At 36.1% G+C, this 19,945-nt stretch overlaps 1 protein-coding gene across 1 annotated transcript in view; it reads right to left on the reverse strand.

Annotated features, from left to right (window-relative positions):
• The window catches only part of LOC115437379 (macrophage mannose receptor 1-like), a 33,597-nt gene that overhangs the window by 6,233 nt on the left and 7,419 nt on the right, over window positions 1–19,945 (reverse strand). Inside the window, exons 8-27 of the mRNA XM_030160607.1 lie at window positions 19,057–19,211; window positions 16,550–16,663; window positions 16,224–16,339; window positions 15,230–15,378; window positions 14,948–15,147; window positions 12,053–12,168; window positions 11,846–11,921; window positions 10,938–11,091; window positions 10,748–10,783; window positions 9,012–9,175; window positions 8,588–8,649; window positions 8,400–8,500; window positions 8,108–8,250; window positions 6,896–7,001; window positions 6,209–6,336; window positions 5,148–5,253; window positions 4,611–4,753; window positions 1,150–1,206; window positions 798–824; window positions 320–419 (exon numbers count right to left, since the gene is read on the reverse strand). Coding sequence (XP_030016467.1) covers window positions 320–419; window positions 798–824; window positions 1,150–1,206; window positions 4,611–4,753; window positions 5,148–5,253; window positions 6,209–6,336; window positions 6,896–7,001; window positions 8,108–8,250; window positions 8,400–8,500; window positions 8,588–8,649; window positions 9,012–9,175; window positions 10,748–10,783; window positions 10,938–11,091; window positions 11,846–11,921; window positions 12,053–12,168; window positions 14,948–15,147; window positions 15,230–15,378; window positions 16,224–16,339; window positions 16,550–16,663; window positions 19,057–19,211 — 2,253 coding nt within the window. The remainder of the gene's footprint in view (window positions 1–319; window positions 420–797; window positions 825–1,149; window positions 1,207–4,610; window positions 4,754–5,147; window positions 5,254–6,208; window positions 6,337–6,895; window positions 7,002–8,107; window positions 8,251–8,399; window positions 8,501–8,587; window positions 8,650–9,011; window positions 9,176–10,747; window positions 10,784–10,937; window positions 11,092–11,845; window positions 11,922–12,052; window positions 12,169–14,947; window positions 15,148–15,229; window positions 15,379–16,223; window positions 16,340–16,549; window positions 16,664–19,056; window positions 19,212–19,945) is intronic.

Genomic DNA, 19,945 nt, shown 5'->3' on the forward strand with positions numbered 1-19,945 from the left:
TCATTCTTTTACACTCTATGGACCATTTTATGTTTATTGGGTGCAGGAGTTGCACATAAAAAAGCAAAGGCCATGAGACAATTGGGGTCTGATGCCATCATTTCTTAATATCTACACTGTAAATGTTATACAAAAATCTGTTTCACCCAAACCACTATTAGTTTTTCACTTATACAGTGAAAATACTTTGCTTTAAGGTGATGCTGTTCAGGTATGAGAGACTCATTAGAAATGGGCGATTATAATAAAAATGTGCAGATCTTTCTGTGGTGGGAGTATTTATTGAAGATCATAAGAAAAGGTTTAATAATTGGCTCACCAACATTTCGATGACAAATAAATCCATTTGTGTCATTGCACGACGTTACTTTCCATATCCCACTGCCATTAGGACTGTTACTTAAAGCAACACATTTATTCTAGGGAAAACAAAGAGAGAATGAGATTAAAACACAACTTATTTCACTGAATATCCAAATTAAATCTAAAAAAAATTGAGGAAGAGTTCACCATCTGCATTCAGTGCAAGAGTGGAATTGATGGCATCGTATTAATAAACTAACTGCACACAGACCATGAACATAAAAATTATGAAATTATCCAAAGAGGTGCAGAAGTCTTAATGTTTTGTACAAGAATCTTGAACAGATTGTGAAATTTTAAGAGACGAGCTCCTGACTTAAACAGCAAACTCCTGTGAGCTGCCCATGATCAAGTACTTCTGACTTCTAACACCTAAAACTCTGCTATCTGTCACTGGTTTGTGAGATGAAAAAAATAGTTTTAAGAGTTTATACCTGTATGTCATATGGCCTCCAGGTGCCCTAGAATGTAGAAATGGAAAACAAACAGATAAATGACAGGGAATGCTACACAGAATTGAAAAATGTTCCATGCCATGTCTAATGAGTCTTACATCTGTATCGAAACATTCCAACTATATTATGAATGCATGAGCTGTTAGTCAAACCGTAGAAATATGAATGTAAAAATCTGTTTCGACAATTGAATGACTTTCATATCTTCCATTCTTAGAATACTCTTTCATAAATTGAAAACCTCATCATGATCTTTTGGTGTCTAACACTTGAAAGTTTGTGACATGAAAAAGTCAGCAGAGCATTATCCAGAATTTTAAGAGATTCTTACCATTCTTCTATAGTTGTAAAACCATCTCATCTCGAATGGAATCTGTTTGATTTTCCTCTACAGTGTGAAACAGAAAAATACACAAATTCAGACATATGGTTATGAACACTACTCAAGTATTAGTTACATAGTGGAGTTAAAATAAATGAGATTACAAAATTAATGTAGCATACGTGAAAAGAGTCTGTCTTCTTTGCTTTACAACACTTCTGCAATGACTTTTATTGTCTTTTTTTAATCATTTTGACTTCCTTGTCCCACTAAAATGTATGTAAGTATGTATGTCTTTTTAATTTTCTTCTTGTTATATTATGATCATAATGATGATGATGATGATGATTATTATTATAGCTGCAGTGATAGTAATAGTAGTAGTAATAGTAGTAGTTGTAGTAGTAGTAGTAGTAGTAGTAATAGTACTAATAATAGTAGTAGTAGCAGTAGTAGTACTATTAATAGTAGTAGTAGTAGTAGTAGTAGTAGTAGTAGTAGTAGCAGTAGTAGTAGTAGTAGTAGTAGTAGCAGTAGTAGTAGTAGTAGTAGTAGCAGTAGTAGTAGTAGTAGTAGTTGTAGTAGTAATAGTACTAGTAATAGTAGTAGTAGCAGTAGTAGTAGTAGTACTATTAATAGTAGTAGTAGAGGTAGTAGTAGTAGTTGTAGTAGTAGTAGTTGTGGTAGTAATAGTAGTAGTAGCAGTACTATTAATAGTAGTAGTAGAAGTAGTAGTAGTTGTTGTAGTAGTAGTAGTAGTACTACTAATAGTAGTAGTTGTAGTAGTAGCACTAGTAATAGTAGTAGTGGTTGTAGTAGTAGTTGCAATAGTACTAGTAATAGTAGTAGTAGTAGTAGTAGTAGTAGTAGTAGTTGTAGTAGTAGTAGTAGTAGTAGTAGTAGTAGTTGTGGTAGTAATAGTAGTAGTAGCAGTACTATTAATAGTAGAAGTAGTAGTAGTTGTTGTAGTAGTAGTAGTAGTACTAGTAATAGTAGTAGTGGTTGTAGTAGTAGTTGTAATAGTACTAGTAATAGTAGTAGTTGTAGTAATAGTAGTTGTAGTAGTAATACTAGTAATAGTAGTAGTAGTAGTAATAGTAATAGTAGTAGTAGTTGTAGTAGTAGTAATAGTAGTAGTAGTTGTAGTAGTAGTAGTAATAGTATTAGTAATAGTAGTAGTTGTAGTAGTAGCAGCAGCAGTAATACTAGTAATAGTAGTAGTAGTTGTAGTAATAGTAGTACTAGTAATAGTAGTAGTAATAACAGTACTAGTAATAGTAGTAGTAGTAGTAATAGTAATTGTAGTAGTAGTAATAGTAGTAGCAGTTGTAGTAGTAGTAGTTGTAGTAATAGTACTAGTAATAGTAGTAGTAGTTGTAGTAGTAGTAGTTGTAGTAGCAGTAGAAGTAGTTGTAGTAGTAGTGGTAGTAGTAGTAGTAGTATTTAAGTTTTTACCCAAATTATGTTGGAAATATTTTTATAGCACAAAAAAATATTGTAATACACTAGGAATGATGATAACACATGTAAACTTAACACAAAACACATTTAAATCCAGCTGCATGCTTTTCAGTCTTCACTGTTACAGTGGCTCACTATACATCCATTCCCTTTTCCTTGTAAACCTCCTAATGTCATCATCTGGTGGCATTGGGAGGAATGTCCCCTACGCTTTCTCCCAACAGGTGTGTTCTGTCTGGAGGCACACATCTGACTCCGATCAGCGATTAGTCAAGTTTAAAAGACCTGCCCTGACGAAAGCTGATCACTGGAGTATTGTCCTCTACAACTGGTAGAAGATGGGCCTCTACTGCTTACAGTAGCCACTTTTACACACAGCTCCTGGATAAAAGGCCAGATGGTGATCCCACCTTTTTTTCTCTTTTGACCGATTTCCACAGCCCAGCTAAAGGCGTAACAGAGGTCAGACAGGCTGGACTTCTACACAGAGGACCTGCATTCCGGTATCAAAGGGGCGGTGACGCAACGTATAGTGTGACGTATAACTTGCGCGTCAGAAATACCCCAAGCATTGCAGTCTTGCTAACCCCTCCAGAGTTGCCCCGTCTTTCACCATTCCACACGTTAGCATGGATAGAGTCTTCCACCCGAAGTGACAACAGCTCGCACATCTCGGCGTCTCCCCAGTTCGACCCCTTTCTGTCGCATTGATATGTTTGTTTACTGAACATGGCCCAAGCTCATTTTTAAATTCCCCCAGCACAGGGGTCACACGTGCAATACATCATCAAAACTTCACACCTTGGTTGTGGAACGAGAGGTGTTCCTTTTACACAGCGTTCCGGGATCATAACTCCACTTTTTTCACGACTCTGGTACTACCTCCAGAGGTGTTACAGAGGTGGGACCAAATGATCCCACTAGGGATGTAACGATTACCGGTATAACGATAAACCGCAGGAAAATTGCAGACGGTTAGTATTACCGTTTAAATTCAAATTATCATGATAACCGTGTTTGATTACCGCACTTTTAGGGGAAAAAACGCGTATGTAAAGATCTGCTTTTATGCCAAATATTTGAGTATAGTTTTAATTTATTACAATTTTAATTTTATATACCTAATATTTAGAACCAATATTCACTTTAAAGTCTTTGAAAAGGTTCGTTAAGTGTCTTGGTGTTATTTATGAAATAAACTGTACACATTTTTCAAATCACTTTATTTTTTTTTTTTGCATTTTGTCCTTTTATTTTGATATAGTAGGTTAAAGTGAAAAAATAATAGATGATATAGATGAAGTTGTGATAAAAAAACAGATCCCAAACATGGGTATAGTAAACATTTGTTTATATAGTATATAAAGATAAAATCAAAAGTACTGAAAAACAGACAAAATAGGCTCAGACCACTAAGGGTTAATTGAATGTTTCTGCAACAGAAGGGACATTGTACCAATTATTTTATTTGGTTTTTTTTTTTATTAAATACAACTTGGTTAAATTATTTCAGTGTGTATTAGTACTTTTTGAACATTTTGAGCACAATACCGCGATAATAATGATAACCGTGATAATTTTGGTCACAATAACCGTGATGTGAAATTTTCATATCGTTACATCCCTAGATCCCACCATTTCATTCACACAGAAGTCGTTCCGGAATAAAGGTGAAATATTCCCATAACAGAAGTACTGTATAAAAGGGGCGAGTATCTGTAATTTCATTGTGTGTCTAAAGTCAGCGTGTTGACTCTTTATTTTGTGTTATCTCTCTCTGACTGGATGCTGGTGCAGTAGGTACCTCCAGGGACACACCTGTGGAGAATGTTTCCCTCAATCATCGTTCTACAGTCCATTGTTTACGTTCGCTCGATTCAATGTGAGTACTCCAAGCTGTGGCTGGAAGGAAGCAGTCCAGGCTGCCCAGCCACGAAGACGCACCACAGTTTGCGTCTTCACTGCTCATTGTGCCCACCACGCCAAGGGTAATTCTCTTCATCTTGTACATACTTCCGCTTGGTCCTATCATCCGTCACCATGGTCTCCTCTTTCACTGTTATGCTGATGACACCCAGCTGTACATCTCCATTAAAGCCATCACCCCCGCCATTCTCTCCACCATCACCAACTGCCTCACCGACATAAAAACCTGGATGACCAACAACTTCCTCAAACTCAACAGCAATAAAACTGAAATCATCATTTTTGGACCAAAATCTCTTCTCCCCTCCTCCCAGAACTTCTCACTCTCCATTGATGGTCACTCACTCACGCCCTCCCCCCCTGCCCAGAAACCTCGGCATCATCATGGACCCCACCCTCTCCTTCAAATCACACATCAATCATGTCACCAAAACATCCTTCTTCCATCTTCGCAACATTGCGCGCCTCCGCCCCACCCTCTCCCCCTCAGCTGCCAAAACACTCATCCACGCCTTCATCACTTCCAGACTCGATTATTGTAATAGCATTCTTTATGGCCTTCCTTCCAGTGCCCTCCAAAAATTACAGTATGTTCAGAATTCAGCCGCCCGGTGACTCACCCACTCCCGCTCCAGAGATCATATCACACCCATCCTCTGTCAACTTCACTGGCTCCCCGTTCAACAGCGCATTAACTTCAAGATCCTCCTCATCGCCTACAAAGCCCTACACAACCTCGCCCCCTCTTACCTGACTGATTTACTGCACCGCCACTCCCCTACTCACCGCCTCCACTCTGCAAATGCGAACCTTCTCACCCCCATCACCAAGACTAAGTTCCGTACCCTGGGTAAAAGGGTTTTTGCCATCGCTGCCCCAACCCTCTGGAACTCCCTATCCATTCATATCCGGAACTCCGACATACTCACCTCATTCAAAAGCCAACTCAAATCCCACCTCTTCAGATCATCATTCAAAAACTGACTACCTGTTCCACCTCATCCACTCTCATCTACTTTATCTTGTGTGTTTTCTTTCATCCGTAATTGTCTCTGTATTTGTTCTTTGATTACCAGTTAGTATTAATTCCGTATTTGTTTACCCGTTTGATGTATGTTTGTCCCTTGGCTGTTTATTTTAAAGTGTCTTTGAGTACTTAGAAAAGCGCTATATAAAACCAATGTATTATTATTATTGTTATTATTAATCACTGTTCGTCTGTCTACAGTCACTGTTCTACAAGACCATCGCCATTGTAAGACTAAACTACTGTTCTCATCTAATTATCCAACCCTTCACGGCTGTTCAGCTAAAGACTGTTTCACTGTTAAACCGGTACAAGCAAAAACCACGCCAGTGTCAAGAAAATTCAACACCCTTATCTAGCATTCCACAGTTCCCATCTCCCTTTTCCCTCATATCTCATTAAATCCTGTTTATTTCCCTGCATCCCCATAGTGCTTTGTCTCTGAGTCTGCACAGAGTCCAACATGGTAAAAGAACGTAATGTAACACTTGAAAAAAAGATTATCTACTTCATCCACAATCCAAGATGGGGAATAAATCTCATTTATACATCAAGTAGCATTTGTAGATCTTTCTGCAATATCTTCCACTCAATAAAATGAACGTATGAATGGACACACAAACACAGAAATGAATTTAAACTGTATTCACTTACCATTAAATCTGGGTTTATGTAAGACCTCTTGCTCCCATCTGTCCAGTAATATTTACCTCCTTCAAAACTATTTAGACCAGTCCAGAAGTTGGTGGTAGGTTTTGCCATTATTTGATTCATCAGAAACACTAAAAAAAGTTCACAGAAATGTGCACAAAACTCAGTACACATGTTGTTGGTAGCGCTAGCTTTAGATTTATGAACATTGTCCACATACTACTTGAAATCTTTTCAGTCTCTAATCAGACCATCGTTTTGTTGGTTTGTAGACAAGTGAAAATACATACAAAAGGCATAAAATATACAGTATATTTACTAGTGCCATCTGATTTTTTTCTGAATGGTTATATGAAACAATAGAAGACATTAAGAATGTAGCACATACATCAAATGTCACACAAAATTGACATAGCATATTGACTGATTGTTCTTGCACAAAATACATCTGTATTATAAATAAACAATGGATTTGTATTTGTAAAATAGTAAGCACCAGGTCATTGTCACTTCATTCTGATTCTATTCCCATGTTTGTACCTGTACAGTACACATCCATAACTATATTGTACGTGAATATTGTGTGCTTGTGTGACGCGTTCTCAGTGTAATTTTAATGTGACATATATTTCATAGTGTCTACTTGCATGACTCTTGGTGTGAAAACACCATACAAGTTGTGAAACAAACCTTCCACATGTCTTGAGGGTATAGAAACCAATTTTCCGTTCATCCGTTTGCATTGTTTACGTGCTTGGTCCCATGTAGATGCCTCATTGTCAATGATGTTGTAACACTGGAGGTGAGAGACAACAGTGGGATTTACATCTGACTACAACTATAATTTTATGAAGGCCATGGAATAAATATGATTCCCCAAGACAGGGGTGTCAAACTCATTTTAGTTCAGGGGCCACATGCAGCCCAGTATGATCTCAAGTGGGCCAGACCAGTAAACAGCATAATACAGTATAATAACAACTAAATGTAACTACAAATTTCTCTCTTTGTTTTAGTGCAAAAACGTAAAAATGCAATCTATGTTATATCCGGAAAGAGCTGATTGCTGCAGTTTGGCATACTTGTGTATTTTTGGTCAAGGAAGATACTAGCAAAAACTACAAGTTGATAGGACCAATATTTTGAGATACATTAGTAACTTTGGAATACAATAGTCTTACAATCACAATGCTATGGCCAGAACACTTTGGCGGTGACTGCTGGACAAATGTGGTACAGCATGCATGAATACACAACAGCATAAAAACTACCACATCTAGAACCTGTGGATACCCACAGGTCAATGCGCAAGTTTGAAGAATATTTCTCATATATCATATATTTACCTATATTCTCATATTTCTCCATAGCTTCTCATTTACACATGTGCATTACAACATACAGATCTCAGTGGCTCTACGAAGACACAAAACATTTAGTAACAGACAGAATGTTGTTAAAATTGTACTTATTTTTCTTTAGACATTTCAGGTTGTTCATGGTTGTTTTTGTGAAAGGATAGTTTGTAAATGTAAACATTTTCATCATGCAATTTTACTTTTTCACACTAAAACAAAAAAAGAAGACAAATTTAAAGGTATCATTATTTATAGGTTGTTGTGCTATTATTTTACTTGTCTGAACCACTTGAAAATGAAAAATGATTGATTAAAAATGAGTTTGACACATTTGATTTTTAATATCTTAAGTAGAAATTTTGCATTTCACAAATTCATCCCACGGGTCAGATTGGACCCTTTGGTGGGCCGGTTTTGGTCCAGGGGCCATTTGTTTGACACTCCTGTCCTAAGGGGTCCATTATAAAAGACTGTTGAAAACTAATTGTGTCCTATCAAATTAATTACATCTCAAAACACATGTTCATTCGAAATGACCTCTCACCTTTGATTTAAATTTTTTCCACGGGGATGGGCAGCCACCTTCAGGGGGAACTGTGGGTGCTGCAGTGGTGTTGGCATGCACCAAACCACGGCGTTTGCAAATGGACCCGAACTCTAACCCACAACTGAAGGCATGCCAGAACCCTGCAAACCAGTCCCAGAAAAAAATTAATAAAACCAACACTTACAAAAAAACCTAGTATGAATTTCTTAGACCTAATGAGGAGTAATATACTGTTAAATATGTGATGTGCATGTAAACCAGTAAAGGAGAATCACTGAAGTTCACTCACCCATAGAAGTTGTCATGACACCACAGTTCTCATCAAAATTCTTCAAAGCAGGCTGACCTTCATCCCACCTTTGAAAAAGGGCTTGAGAACCATCCATCCATCTATATGGAACACAGATGTATTATTCTACTTACATGGTTTTCATGCAAATCATTTTTATTTTCCATTTGTATTTTGTTCATACTCACTCAAATGATGCATCAACATCCACAGTCGCACCTAACCAGAAAGATTTAGAACTGCTTTGTATCTGCAGACACAAACAGGTGAAATAAACACTGTAGTTTCAGTTTGTTCTGACAATATATGGACAAGTAGAGGTGAAACGATTCCAGTTTTCTTCCACAAGTCTGACCTGCTGATTCCAGTTCTTTCTTTCTAGACATGATATTTTACAGCTTGGACAAACAGCCTGGCAGTACTACCACAGAGACCAGTGATGCTCATTTGAGCTCCAAAAGACATACACATCAGTATCTGTTTGGAGGTGTGATGTTACTGTTTGTGTCAGGGGGTGACCAAACACTGTGACATGTATGCAGGAAGGTTTGACTGGTATACATTTAGAGTTGTATCTCTAAATACAGGTGGTGAAGTAGAATCACAGCTCACCTGTTGCCATAAAAAGATATTTTCAGCTTCACTTTCGATGGATACCAAGTCGCCGTGCCTCTGCTGGCAGAAGTGACGAGCTTCTTCATTGACCATTAGTTCTTGGTTGATCAAGTACTGATTCTCATTCCATTCGATCCACCCATCTGAGGTTGTATTGAATTCTGCAAGCATTTTACAAACATATAACAGACTTTAAATATACCAGTCATTTCTGATTTTATTTAACCTATTGCTTTATACAAGAAGTTTAACAATAAATAAATAAATAAATGAAGGCTGCAACCTGCTAAGTAAGGTTCAATATGTGACATACCCACATGCTCGTACACTTACATGAGGGTTAACTCAATGATTTGTTTAGTTTGTACAAAACTTCATTATTAATAATGATTATCTTGGCTGCTTTCATTAACCCTCAAAGACCTGAACAGCCACTTGTGACCAAAAGCATTGACTGATCTCAAATGTTTAATGACTAAAGCGGGGTACACATATAAGGATTACTAAATCTAAAGAGATTTTTTATCTGTTACAGACCCCACAAATTAAGGTAAAAAATCAGGCATTGAACAGTTTTGATCGTACTGTGTGTGGTGTGCTCCGATAATCTCAACACAGCACACCCCACACATTAACCATTCTGTCCCATCACTGATCTAGAATCTAGTCCCCTACGCCAGAAATGTCACATGATCATACGTGAGCTAACCAAAACGAAGAAGAAACATAGCAACAACCAGAAAACACAACACGCAACATGTCATTTTGGTTGTGGTACGACTTGGCGGAGGCGTTGAATAGACATTCTCAGGCTTCCCATAGCTCCACGAGCTGGTCACCATGATATCATGACTTCAGTTCTGAGGTCCACCAAACTTTATTTACACCTGCTTCTTTGGCCCCAACCTATTTCGGAGCCAATTACTGGGACAAATTCACTCTTAACACACCTCAAGTCACAAGATAATCTTATAGGATAATCTTATAAAACATAAAATAATCTGGTGTTTGCCCTCCTTGGTCATGAAAAGAGATAATCAGGACAAAAACAGCCCGATTATCTTTAAGTGTATACCCCACTTTAATGAAGCACTAAACCTATCAATACATGTAAATAATTCAGGTAAAATGCAGTTTCTCAGCTTTTCATTGTTCTCAGATGTGACTCATTTGGAAGTTCAGTAGCTCTATAGTGAACATGTCATCTTCTGCAACATTGATTCACCAATAAAACCCATGTAGTTTGACAAATACCGATGGTTGCAGACACTTGTTTTTAGGTCAGTTAATGAAATATTTAACTGAAAAAGTCACTTTTCTGGTCTCTGTTCATATATAACATCTACATGATCAGTGAATATAGGAAAATATGTGGTTTTCAATGGAAAAAAATACAAAATGCAGAGGGTCATGTAATAATAAATGTTGATAAATCACATGAAAAGGGTTAAATGTAGAGAAAAATACAAGAAGTCTTAAAGGATAAATGATAGCAGCTACAATACACTGATATCTACATAAAAACACAGGGTGGTTTTACTGTGATAATTTTTAGATTTGCTCCAGAGGCCGTCAGTGTCTCTCAGTAATGCAGCCTGTTAACATCAGCAACCATGTCCCCTCAGCTCACAGTACACAGCATGTACAAGTATTACATATTGAGCATTTAATGTCATAATGATTTAAGAATCATGTACAAATATTTTTAGTTTGAGAGGTCATTGCCTACTTACTAGCAACATTGCCTGGAGGTGGTTTTGGTGTCACACCTGTAAAGAGATGGACAGAGCATTTAAAAGAACATTCAAACTGTACTCAACGTGTGTATATGAATGGCTGGAATAGATCAAAAAGAACTGCATTATAAAATAGAATTAGTCGTTTAATAATATCAGGAGTTTTCGCTTTTTGACCAAATCATACCTGCCCGAATCTGACACATCCATCCAATCTGCTTTTCACATTGAACATCGTTCCAAGACCCACTCCTGTCTGCTCGATGCACAAAGAATTCTACACAAGATTCTACATTATTTCTATTGTTTGGCTCTCCAGACTGCCAGTGTTGGAAGTTTACCTAAACCAGGAAATATAAAATGACATATCATTTCATTGTCATTTGCAGGAGTTACGTAATGTAAAACATGTAGAGCAGGGGTGTCAAAATTATTTTCTTTCAGGGGCCACATTCAGCTCAATTTGATCTCCAGTGGGCCGGACCAGTCCAATAATAGCATAATAGCCTATAAATAATGGCAACTCCAAATTTTTTATGAGCAAAAGATCACATTAAATTATAAAATCCTTTACATTTTACAAACTATCCAAACAAATAAGATGTGAATAACCTGAAAAAAATTAAATTTCTGAAGAAAAATAAGAAGAAATAATAAGAAAAATTTGATCAATATTTATATGTGCATTACAGATCAGATCCACCAAGACACAAAACAGGCAGAATATTGTTAAAATTATTCTTATTTTTCTTTTGACATTTCAGGTTGTTCATATTTGTTCAGGTTATTGATGTTTTATTATTAAAGGATATCAGAATTTAATGTTCTTTGCAGTAAAAAAAAGAGAAAAAATTGGTGTTGCTGTTATTTATAGGCATGAGGTCATATTATTTTTTTCATATTAAACCAAGAAGAAAATTTAGAGTTATTATTTTTAGGTTATTATGCTTTTATTTTTGAGTTTGACACCCTTGACTGTTAATGTCTTCTGCACTTTGCACAGTCATCCCGCAGGCCGGATTGGACCCTTTGGGGGGCCGAATTTGGCCCCCGGGTTGCATGTTTGACACCTGTGATGTAGAGGAAAAAACTCACCGGGGATCCATCACTCCATACAAAACCAGTAACTGGGTCAGGTGCACTGAGTCCAATCCAGAATGATTTATATGTACTGTGTAATATACAAAAACAGCATATGCAACATAAAAAATGTGTGCTGCAATGGTTACATTTTCAGCTGGACATTGGTAACTGTTCAATCAAACATTGTACTACTCGTATAAGACCAGGTTGTTTTCCTACTATGCCGCTCGTATCTCATTAGAGCTGTGGATGCTCAGCAGGTCTCCTCCAATGGTTCTGCAGAAATCTCTTGCTTCATACCACGTCCTCTTGGTGTAAGATTCACCCTCAAACGTCTTAAAAACAATGTAACAAGAGAGATGATGACAGAGAATATAGTTTTTTGTGGTGCTGTCAAACGATTAAAATTTTAATCACACTAATTACAAGGTCTCAGTGGATTCATTTTGCTTAATCACAATAAAATATTCATTTTTAATCTATATTAGTCGCATTTCATTTTGCATGAGCAAACAGACTCAAGAAAGAAGGGAATATATATGCACTTAACATGTTTCTTAAACACCTTCAACAGTTTCAACAAAACAACTTGAAACAACTGTTCTGTTTTGGTTTTTTGTCCTCATATTTCCATCCAGAGGGCCAACGTGCTGTTTAGTGTCTTCCATCTTTATGGGTTGGTTCTGTTGCCTGTCACTATCAGATCAACTGCCCATTTCCTCATGCGTGACGCTAACTCTACTTGGATAAACTGCCCCAAATGCATTGCCAGAGACATTCAGAGCTACTCTGCACTGCACATGTGTTAATTGCGTTAAAATTTTTAATCAGATTCATCATGATGATGGATTAATCCGTGTTAAAGCGTTAATTTTGACAGCCCTAGTTTTTTTTGATGTAATGTTGTCAGGTGTTTGATGCTAAGGTGGTGTGGTGGAAAAATTTACTTTTTATATTTTATACTCTTTATATTTTATACTGTTAGTACATCTTCTTTTAATGCTGAGTCATTATTCATTATGTGTGATGTTTACCACTCTGTAACACCCCCAACCCAGGAACGGAGTTCTTGCCTTGAGTTAAAACCCAAACACCTAAATGTCTGAATGTGTAGATAGAGGATGGCGCCTGCACTCCAGATTGGATCCAAGCAAGGTTAGAGTGGAGAGGTCATCATGACCTCTTCACGGAGCAGAGAAGGAGTAGTATGGGGTGGTACGATGTACGTAAGGAATGACATCATAGTTTGAGGGGGTTGGATTTGGTTCTATATAATCTTTAGTTTTCTCTTGTTTAAGGAGACTTCACTTACAGAGTTTCTCTGTGATTGACTTCTCAATAAATGCATTTATTTATTTTAACTCTAACTTTCTCTCCTCCTCTTTGTGTGTGGGTTATCAGTTGAACATTTCCATAACAGTGGATACCTTGGTTTATTTATTCAGTTTCTGAACTACATGACTGTGCCACCTTAACCCATAAAGACCCAGCATTACTTTTGTGGCAGTTCCCAAATTATTTTGTCTCTTTATTTAACCTTTCTTAAGTGATTTATCACCTTTTATTATAATATTATCTTCTGTATTGTGTTTTTTCAGTGAAAATCGGGTATTTTCCTATATTTAATTTACTGATCATATAGATGTTCATAAAAACTCAGATTAAAGTTGACAGTTATTATATCGGCAACAGAGAAAACAGAAAAACGTGACTTTTTCGGCAAATCTATCTATCTAACTAACTAACTGAAATTAAACATAAGTGTCTCCATGCACTGTCATTGATCCAACTCCATGAGTTTTACTGGTGAATCAGTGTTGTAGAAGATGACAGTGTTTCCATGTTCCTCTGAGTCTCTTTGTCATCTTTTCATGGTCATCAGATATGACCCATTTAGACATTCAGAGGCTCTGTAGTTACCATGGAAACACAGTCATCTTCTACAATATTAATTCACCAATAAAACCCATGGAGTTGGATCAGTGACAGTGGATGGACACACTGGATTTATGTTCAGTCACTGATATCTTAACTGAAAATGTCACTGTCTTCAGTTTTGTCAGTTTTGATATAATAACCTTTGACTTAAATCTGAGCTTTCATGAACATCTAAAGTAAATATAGGAAAATGCATGATGAACAGGGTGCTTGCGCAGGTCTTGAAAGTCTTAAAAAGTATGGGATTTTGATATGCTGTTTTCCAGACCTTGAAAAGTCTGGAATTTTGTGTGAAAAAAGTTTCTCTCATAGTCAAATTTTAGAGTATGTTGAAAGGCACATAATCTTGTAAAATAAGAAATACAGTTGCGGAAAAAAATATTAGCTCATCAGAAGTCATAAGAAACAAAGGTTATGCAATCCAGTACTAACTCCTGTGTGTGTCATGTGACTAAAACAGACAGAAAAGAAAACATGGAATGCCTAAAAGCACTGTTTTTGTCAGTACAATGCCATAGATATTGATATAAGAACTGAAGTGATTTTGATTATTGTCAAGAAAACATGGAAAATGGATAGATATCTGCTCTGAAATTAAACCACTATGAGCTATTTTTGTTGTTAACATTATATTTGTCCAAATGTACCTTTAGTTGTACCAGGCATTAAAATGAACAAGAAACTGAAGAAAACAAGGGGGGTCTGATAATTTTTTCCATGGCTGTACATGAGGAAGCATAGACAAAATATAATTTACTGCCAATTATGTATTCATTCATTCATACATTTATTAAACTGAACTTTTCTACATACAAAAGGTATAATCTCAACCAAAAAAGTAGAATAAGTAGTAGTATACAAGTATAAAAGTACATAAAGTCAAGGGGAAAAATACAGCAGTTTTGAAAAAGTCTGGAAGAGCAAGCACCATGTGCAAGTGAAAAATGCAACATATAGAAAATAATATAATAATAAATGTTGTTAAATCACTTAAGAAATGTTAAATAGAGAGAACATTTCATTTGGGAACTGCCACTAAAGTAGCACTGGGTCTTTATGGGTTAATTAATTTTCAATATTGGTCTTAGAGGCAGAAAATGTGCTGAGGTTCAAGCTGAAGTTCTTGAGGTTCTTGTGGTCTGTGTATGGTCATTATTCTGCAGTGTGTGTCAGTACCTTGTAGCAGTGTTGTCTTGAACCCACTCGCCTCCAGCCTTGTGCACATGCTGGGAGTGGAACGACTGTGGGTGCCGGCGTTGCAACAGCCCCCTCTGCCAGATGTTTACAGATGTATTTTGTCCTATTTGTGCAGGGCAGCACATCCCATAGCCCGGCATGAAGCCCAGACATCATGGCAACACAGCCCTGTCGGTGACCTGGTGTTCATGAAAAATGGACAAGTGTTAATTTTCAAACCACAGTGTGTCTCAAGGTTAGAAACTCAGAATTTTTTTGTACCTGGCATTCCAGTATTCCAGTGGGTATACCTCACAGTGTCTGTGTTCATCCACACAAATATGTCAATGTGTTTCTGGTTGGAGAGACCGAGCCAGAAGTATTTCTCTGGTCTTGCTCCCACCAGGCTCACAAGGAATGCATTATCCACTCTGGAAACATTTACACAAAAAAGCAACGAATAGTAGCGAAATTGTAGTAATTACACAGAATTCTGTTATATTTGTAAAACCTCAATACAGAGGTCTCAAACATGTGGCCCGGGGGCCAAATCCAGCCCACCAAAGGGTCCAGTCTGGCCCCTGGGATGAATTTGTGAAATGCAAAAATTACACTGAAGATATTAATCATTTTAGCTCAGGTTCCACATACAGACCAATTTAATCTCAAGAAGGTCGGATCAGTAAAATACTATCATGATAACCTAAAAATACATTCCAAATTTTTCTCTTTGTAAATGTAAACATTTTCATGTCATTTTACTGTATTTACACTAAAACAAACTATCATTTCACAAAAATGTGAATAACTGGAACAAATATGAACATTTTAAAATGTTTGAAATTCAAGTTTACCAATGTTCTGCCTGTTATTAAATGTTTTGTGTATTTGTTGATCCACTGTGATCTGTAAGCTGTAATTTACATATTGTAAATGATAAACTGAGACATAATATTGTTAAAATTGCCCTTAGTTTTCTTAAGAAATATTAGTTTGTTCATGTAATTCTTATTGTTTTAAGGGATAGTTGGTAGATGTAAACATTTTCATCACATAATTTTACTTTTTTCGCTCTAAAACATAGAGCAAAGTTTGGAGTTCACATTATTTATATATTATTATGTTATGTCACTGGTCTGGCCCACTTCAGACCAAATTAGGCTTAATGTGGCCCCTGAACTAAAATGAGTTTGACACCCCTGCCTTAATACATCTCATTGCATCTGAATGTGTAAAATCTATTGTGGGCTAAATATATTTGGGCTAAATACTCTACCCGTTTGAGACATCAGCCAGATAGGACCCTGAGGCCTTGCAGTCCTCTTTAGCATCATCAAATGTTTTGGTCTCTGTCCCTGCAAAGTAACAGTAGGAGCCATGTCTCCTCCACCCCTGGATTATAGAGAAAAAGTAGAAAAATGATCAAGCTGTTATACCTGAATTTAGAAATATAAAGTAAAATTGACACACATTTCTTGAACACACTTTATACTACTGACATTAATTCACTTACAGAGTATTTATTCCATATAGTATTTATTTCAAAACAATGATACATAGAATTTTTAAAAAATAATTTAAAATTAAATAATAAAAACCCACCGTTTTACAGCCAATGTTCTGTTCCACTTCATCTTCAGAGGGTTCGGAGGCGCTGCTCTTCATACAGATGAAGCCATGTCTTTCCTCACACCTACGGTCAGCCCAGTTTCCATTCTGTAAAAAGAGGAAAAAAGAAAAAAAAAAAGAAAAAAGATTTTTAAATGACTACAGATACCTACAAACTGTGCAGTGTACATATGTTCCAGAACATGTTACATTATTAATCACTAAAATGATATTAATCAAGTTTCTATGCTCAGGGATGGTTTGTTCTGATTCCATCACAAGTACATTAGTAATGAGGTGTGTAAAACTCTACTGGAGGGAGTTCAGCTCAGGGCTTTGTGCTGAGTTACCTCACATGAAAAATAATAATCCATATTTCTTATTTGATAAAGGAGGGGTCACTTTTTGACATTTTTGAAAGGATTATCTGTACTCTTAAAGCATGCAAAGGTATGTAAATATAGTTACAGTCACAACATAATTACATTTTAGCATATTGTAATTCAAGTGACATGAGAGTCAGCAAAATTTCTGGATCTCCTATTGATCTGTGATGCAAGATTTTGGATGATCAGAAGTATTTTCAGAGAATTAAGGGGGTTAAAAAGGTCTATGTGATTGTGAGCAGAGCCAAATAAAGGTATAGGACACAGGTGTCAAACATGCGTCTCAGGGGCCAAATCCGGCCCACCAGAGGGTCAAGTCCGAACCTTGGAATGAATTTGTGAAATTCAAAAATTACACTAAATATTAACAATCCTTTTAGTTCAGGTTCCACATTCAGATCAATTCAATCTCAAGTGGGCAGGACCAGTAAAATTCTTTCATAATAACATATAAATAATGACAACTTCAAATGTCTCTCTTCGTAAATGTAAATATTTTCATGTATTTACACTAAAACAAAGTATAATTTTGCAAAAAAAATGTGAATAACCTGAAATGTCTTAAGAGAAGTAAGTACAGTTTTAACAATATTCTGCCTGTTACGAAATGTCTAGTGTGTATTTGTAGATCCACTGTGATCTGTAAGTTATAATGTACATGTATAAATGTTAAACTGAGGCATAATATTGTTAAAATTATACTATTTTTTTAGTTTGTTCAAATTATTCAGATCTTTTGAAAGGATAGTTTGTAGATGTAAACCTTTTCATAATGTAAATTAACTTTTTTTCGCTCTAAAACATAGAGAAAAGTTTGGAGTTGACATTATTTATATATTATTATGTTATTATTTTACTGGTTCGGCCCACTTCAGATCAAATTTGGCTGAATCTGGCCCCTGAACTAAAATGAGTTCGACACCCCTGGTATAGGACATATAGGCAGTTGCCAAGGACAACATCTTCCAGTAGAGTACTAGTGTCACACTCGATTAAACGACAAGCATTTCTATCTATCTATCTATCTATCTATCTATCTATCTATCTATCTATCTATCTATCTATCTATCTATCTATCTATCTATCTATCTATCTATCTATCTATCTATCTATCTATCTATCTATCTATCTATCTATCTATCTATCTATCTATCTCTTACTCAAGGTAAACAAAACTGTCTCCTCTTTAACACCCATAATTCAGCAAAAATGCAACATGGCATCTATATCATAATACTGGAAGGCCCTTGAGTGTTTGAGTGTTTGTGTATCTGAATGATTCTGACAAACTGAGACGTTTTTACCTGGCCAATTTGGTACCTACAGTTGAGGAATAGTCCCATTTCCACGTTAAATATCTCGACAAGTTGATAGGACCAACATTTTCGGAGATATTAGATATTTTGGAATACAATTGCCTTACAATCACAGAAGCAACACTGCATGACGAGAAATTAAGTTCAAAACAGGAACGTCGCCTTTACTTCCGGCTTCGTCATGTGTAGTGTAGTTGGAGTTTAGGTGTTTAATGACCTGGCGGATTTCTTCTCAAACTATGCATTTACTATAAAACATGCTGCAGCTACAGCACACAAACAGGTAACTGCACTCCACATCTAGAAAGTTAATTTTTTTCTTTTGTCAACACAATCTAAATGTACTTCCTGTTTCTGCAGACTTCAAAATAAAAGCACTTCCTGAAATTACTTAAATTAAAGCATTTTCTCTTAATAATTATCAGCTTTGTTATGACTCTCTTTTACTATTATCAACTGAAATATCTGAAAATTGATAATAAATGCATCCTTTTCATATAAACTTAACCCAACATGAATTGCTTGGTTTTCTTTAAACTCAAATAAATTAGTCACAACAGATATTTTGGCTTCAGTTTTCCACAAACATTGTATCTATTTTTATATTTAATCCTAAGATTTTAATATCTAAACTTTTTTAACTACAGTCCCAAACAAAAATTACACAAAAGTACCCAAGCAGTGGGGATTCCATGCTCACTATTAGTACAAGTGATTTGTTCAGTGTGTGTGTGATGCTGACATACAGGGGGCGTAGAAGGCATTATGTTCATATTCATACCCCTGTAACACTTCTTACCTCTCCTTTGATGAGAACACAGTCTTCTGCATTAGCGGAGTCATAAAGTTCACCATAAGTCCAGCTGGTGAAATGGACAACAGAGTGATCACTCCACTCAAACAGTCCCTCTGTCCTCCTGTCATTCAGTCCAATCCAAAGCTCATCAGTAGACTCTGCAGAAATCAACAGGAAAAAAATCCTACCATCTATTAACTGGCATTTGTTTGTCACCTCTACACTGTTAGACAGACAGACAGACAGACAGATAGATAGATAACTGTTAATAGCATTAATGTCCATGTCTGTGTGTGTGTGTGTGTAGGTGTGTGTTTGTGTGTGTGTATAGTATATACTGTATATGTAGACTGTATTGTATTTTAAATGCCTTATCTCTATCTTTATCTCTGTTTTAATAATACTACTCTTCTTAAGCCTTTCATGCATGAATTACGAGAACCTTAATCAAGATTTTTTTTTTCCTGAGTGTTTTTATTTCTCTTTAGGCATGAAAAAAAAATGCTATTGAATTTTTTAATGAACCTATTTTTCATGGAGTTACAAAAATGTCTGCTCAGCTGGACACTATGCGTTTAATTTTAGAAACAAAGAAACATGTATTTACTGATCTACTGTGTGAAAACTATGAAATAAAAACATTTTTAATGCTGCTACTGTGATGTTTTCTCATATTTTAACATACTCTAATACTAGCTATTACTCACTTCATGGAGATAATATGCAAAAAAAAACACCTGTTAATTACAGTCTATTTTTATTCATTTTAATTTAATTTTATCTTTATTTAATCAAGAAATCCCACTGAGAATAGGAATCTCTTTTGCAAGGGAGACCTGGCCAAGGTAGCAGCCATACAAAGTCCAAACAAAATAAAACACAAACATGATAC

This window comes from Sphaeramia orbicularis, chromosome 17, assembly GCF_902148855.1.
Source record: "Sphaeramia orbicularis chromosome 17, fSphaOr1.1, whole genome shotgun sequence".
NCBI classification, from domain to species: Eukaryota; Metazoa; Chordata; class Actinopteri; order Kurtiformes; family Apogonidae; genus Sphaeramia; species Sphaeramia orbicularis.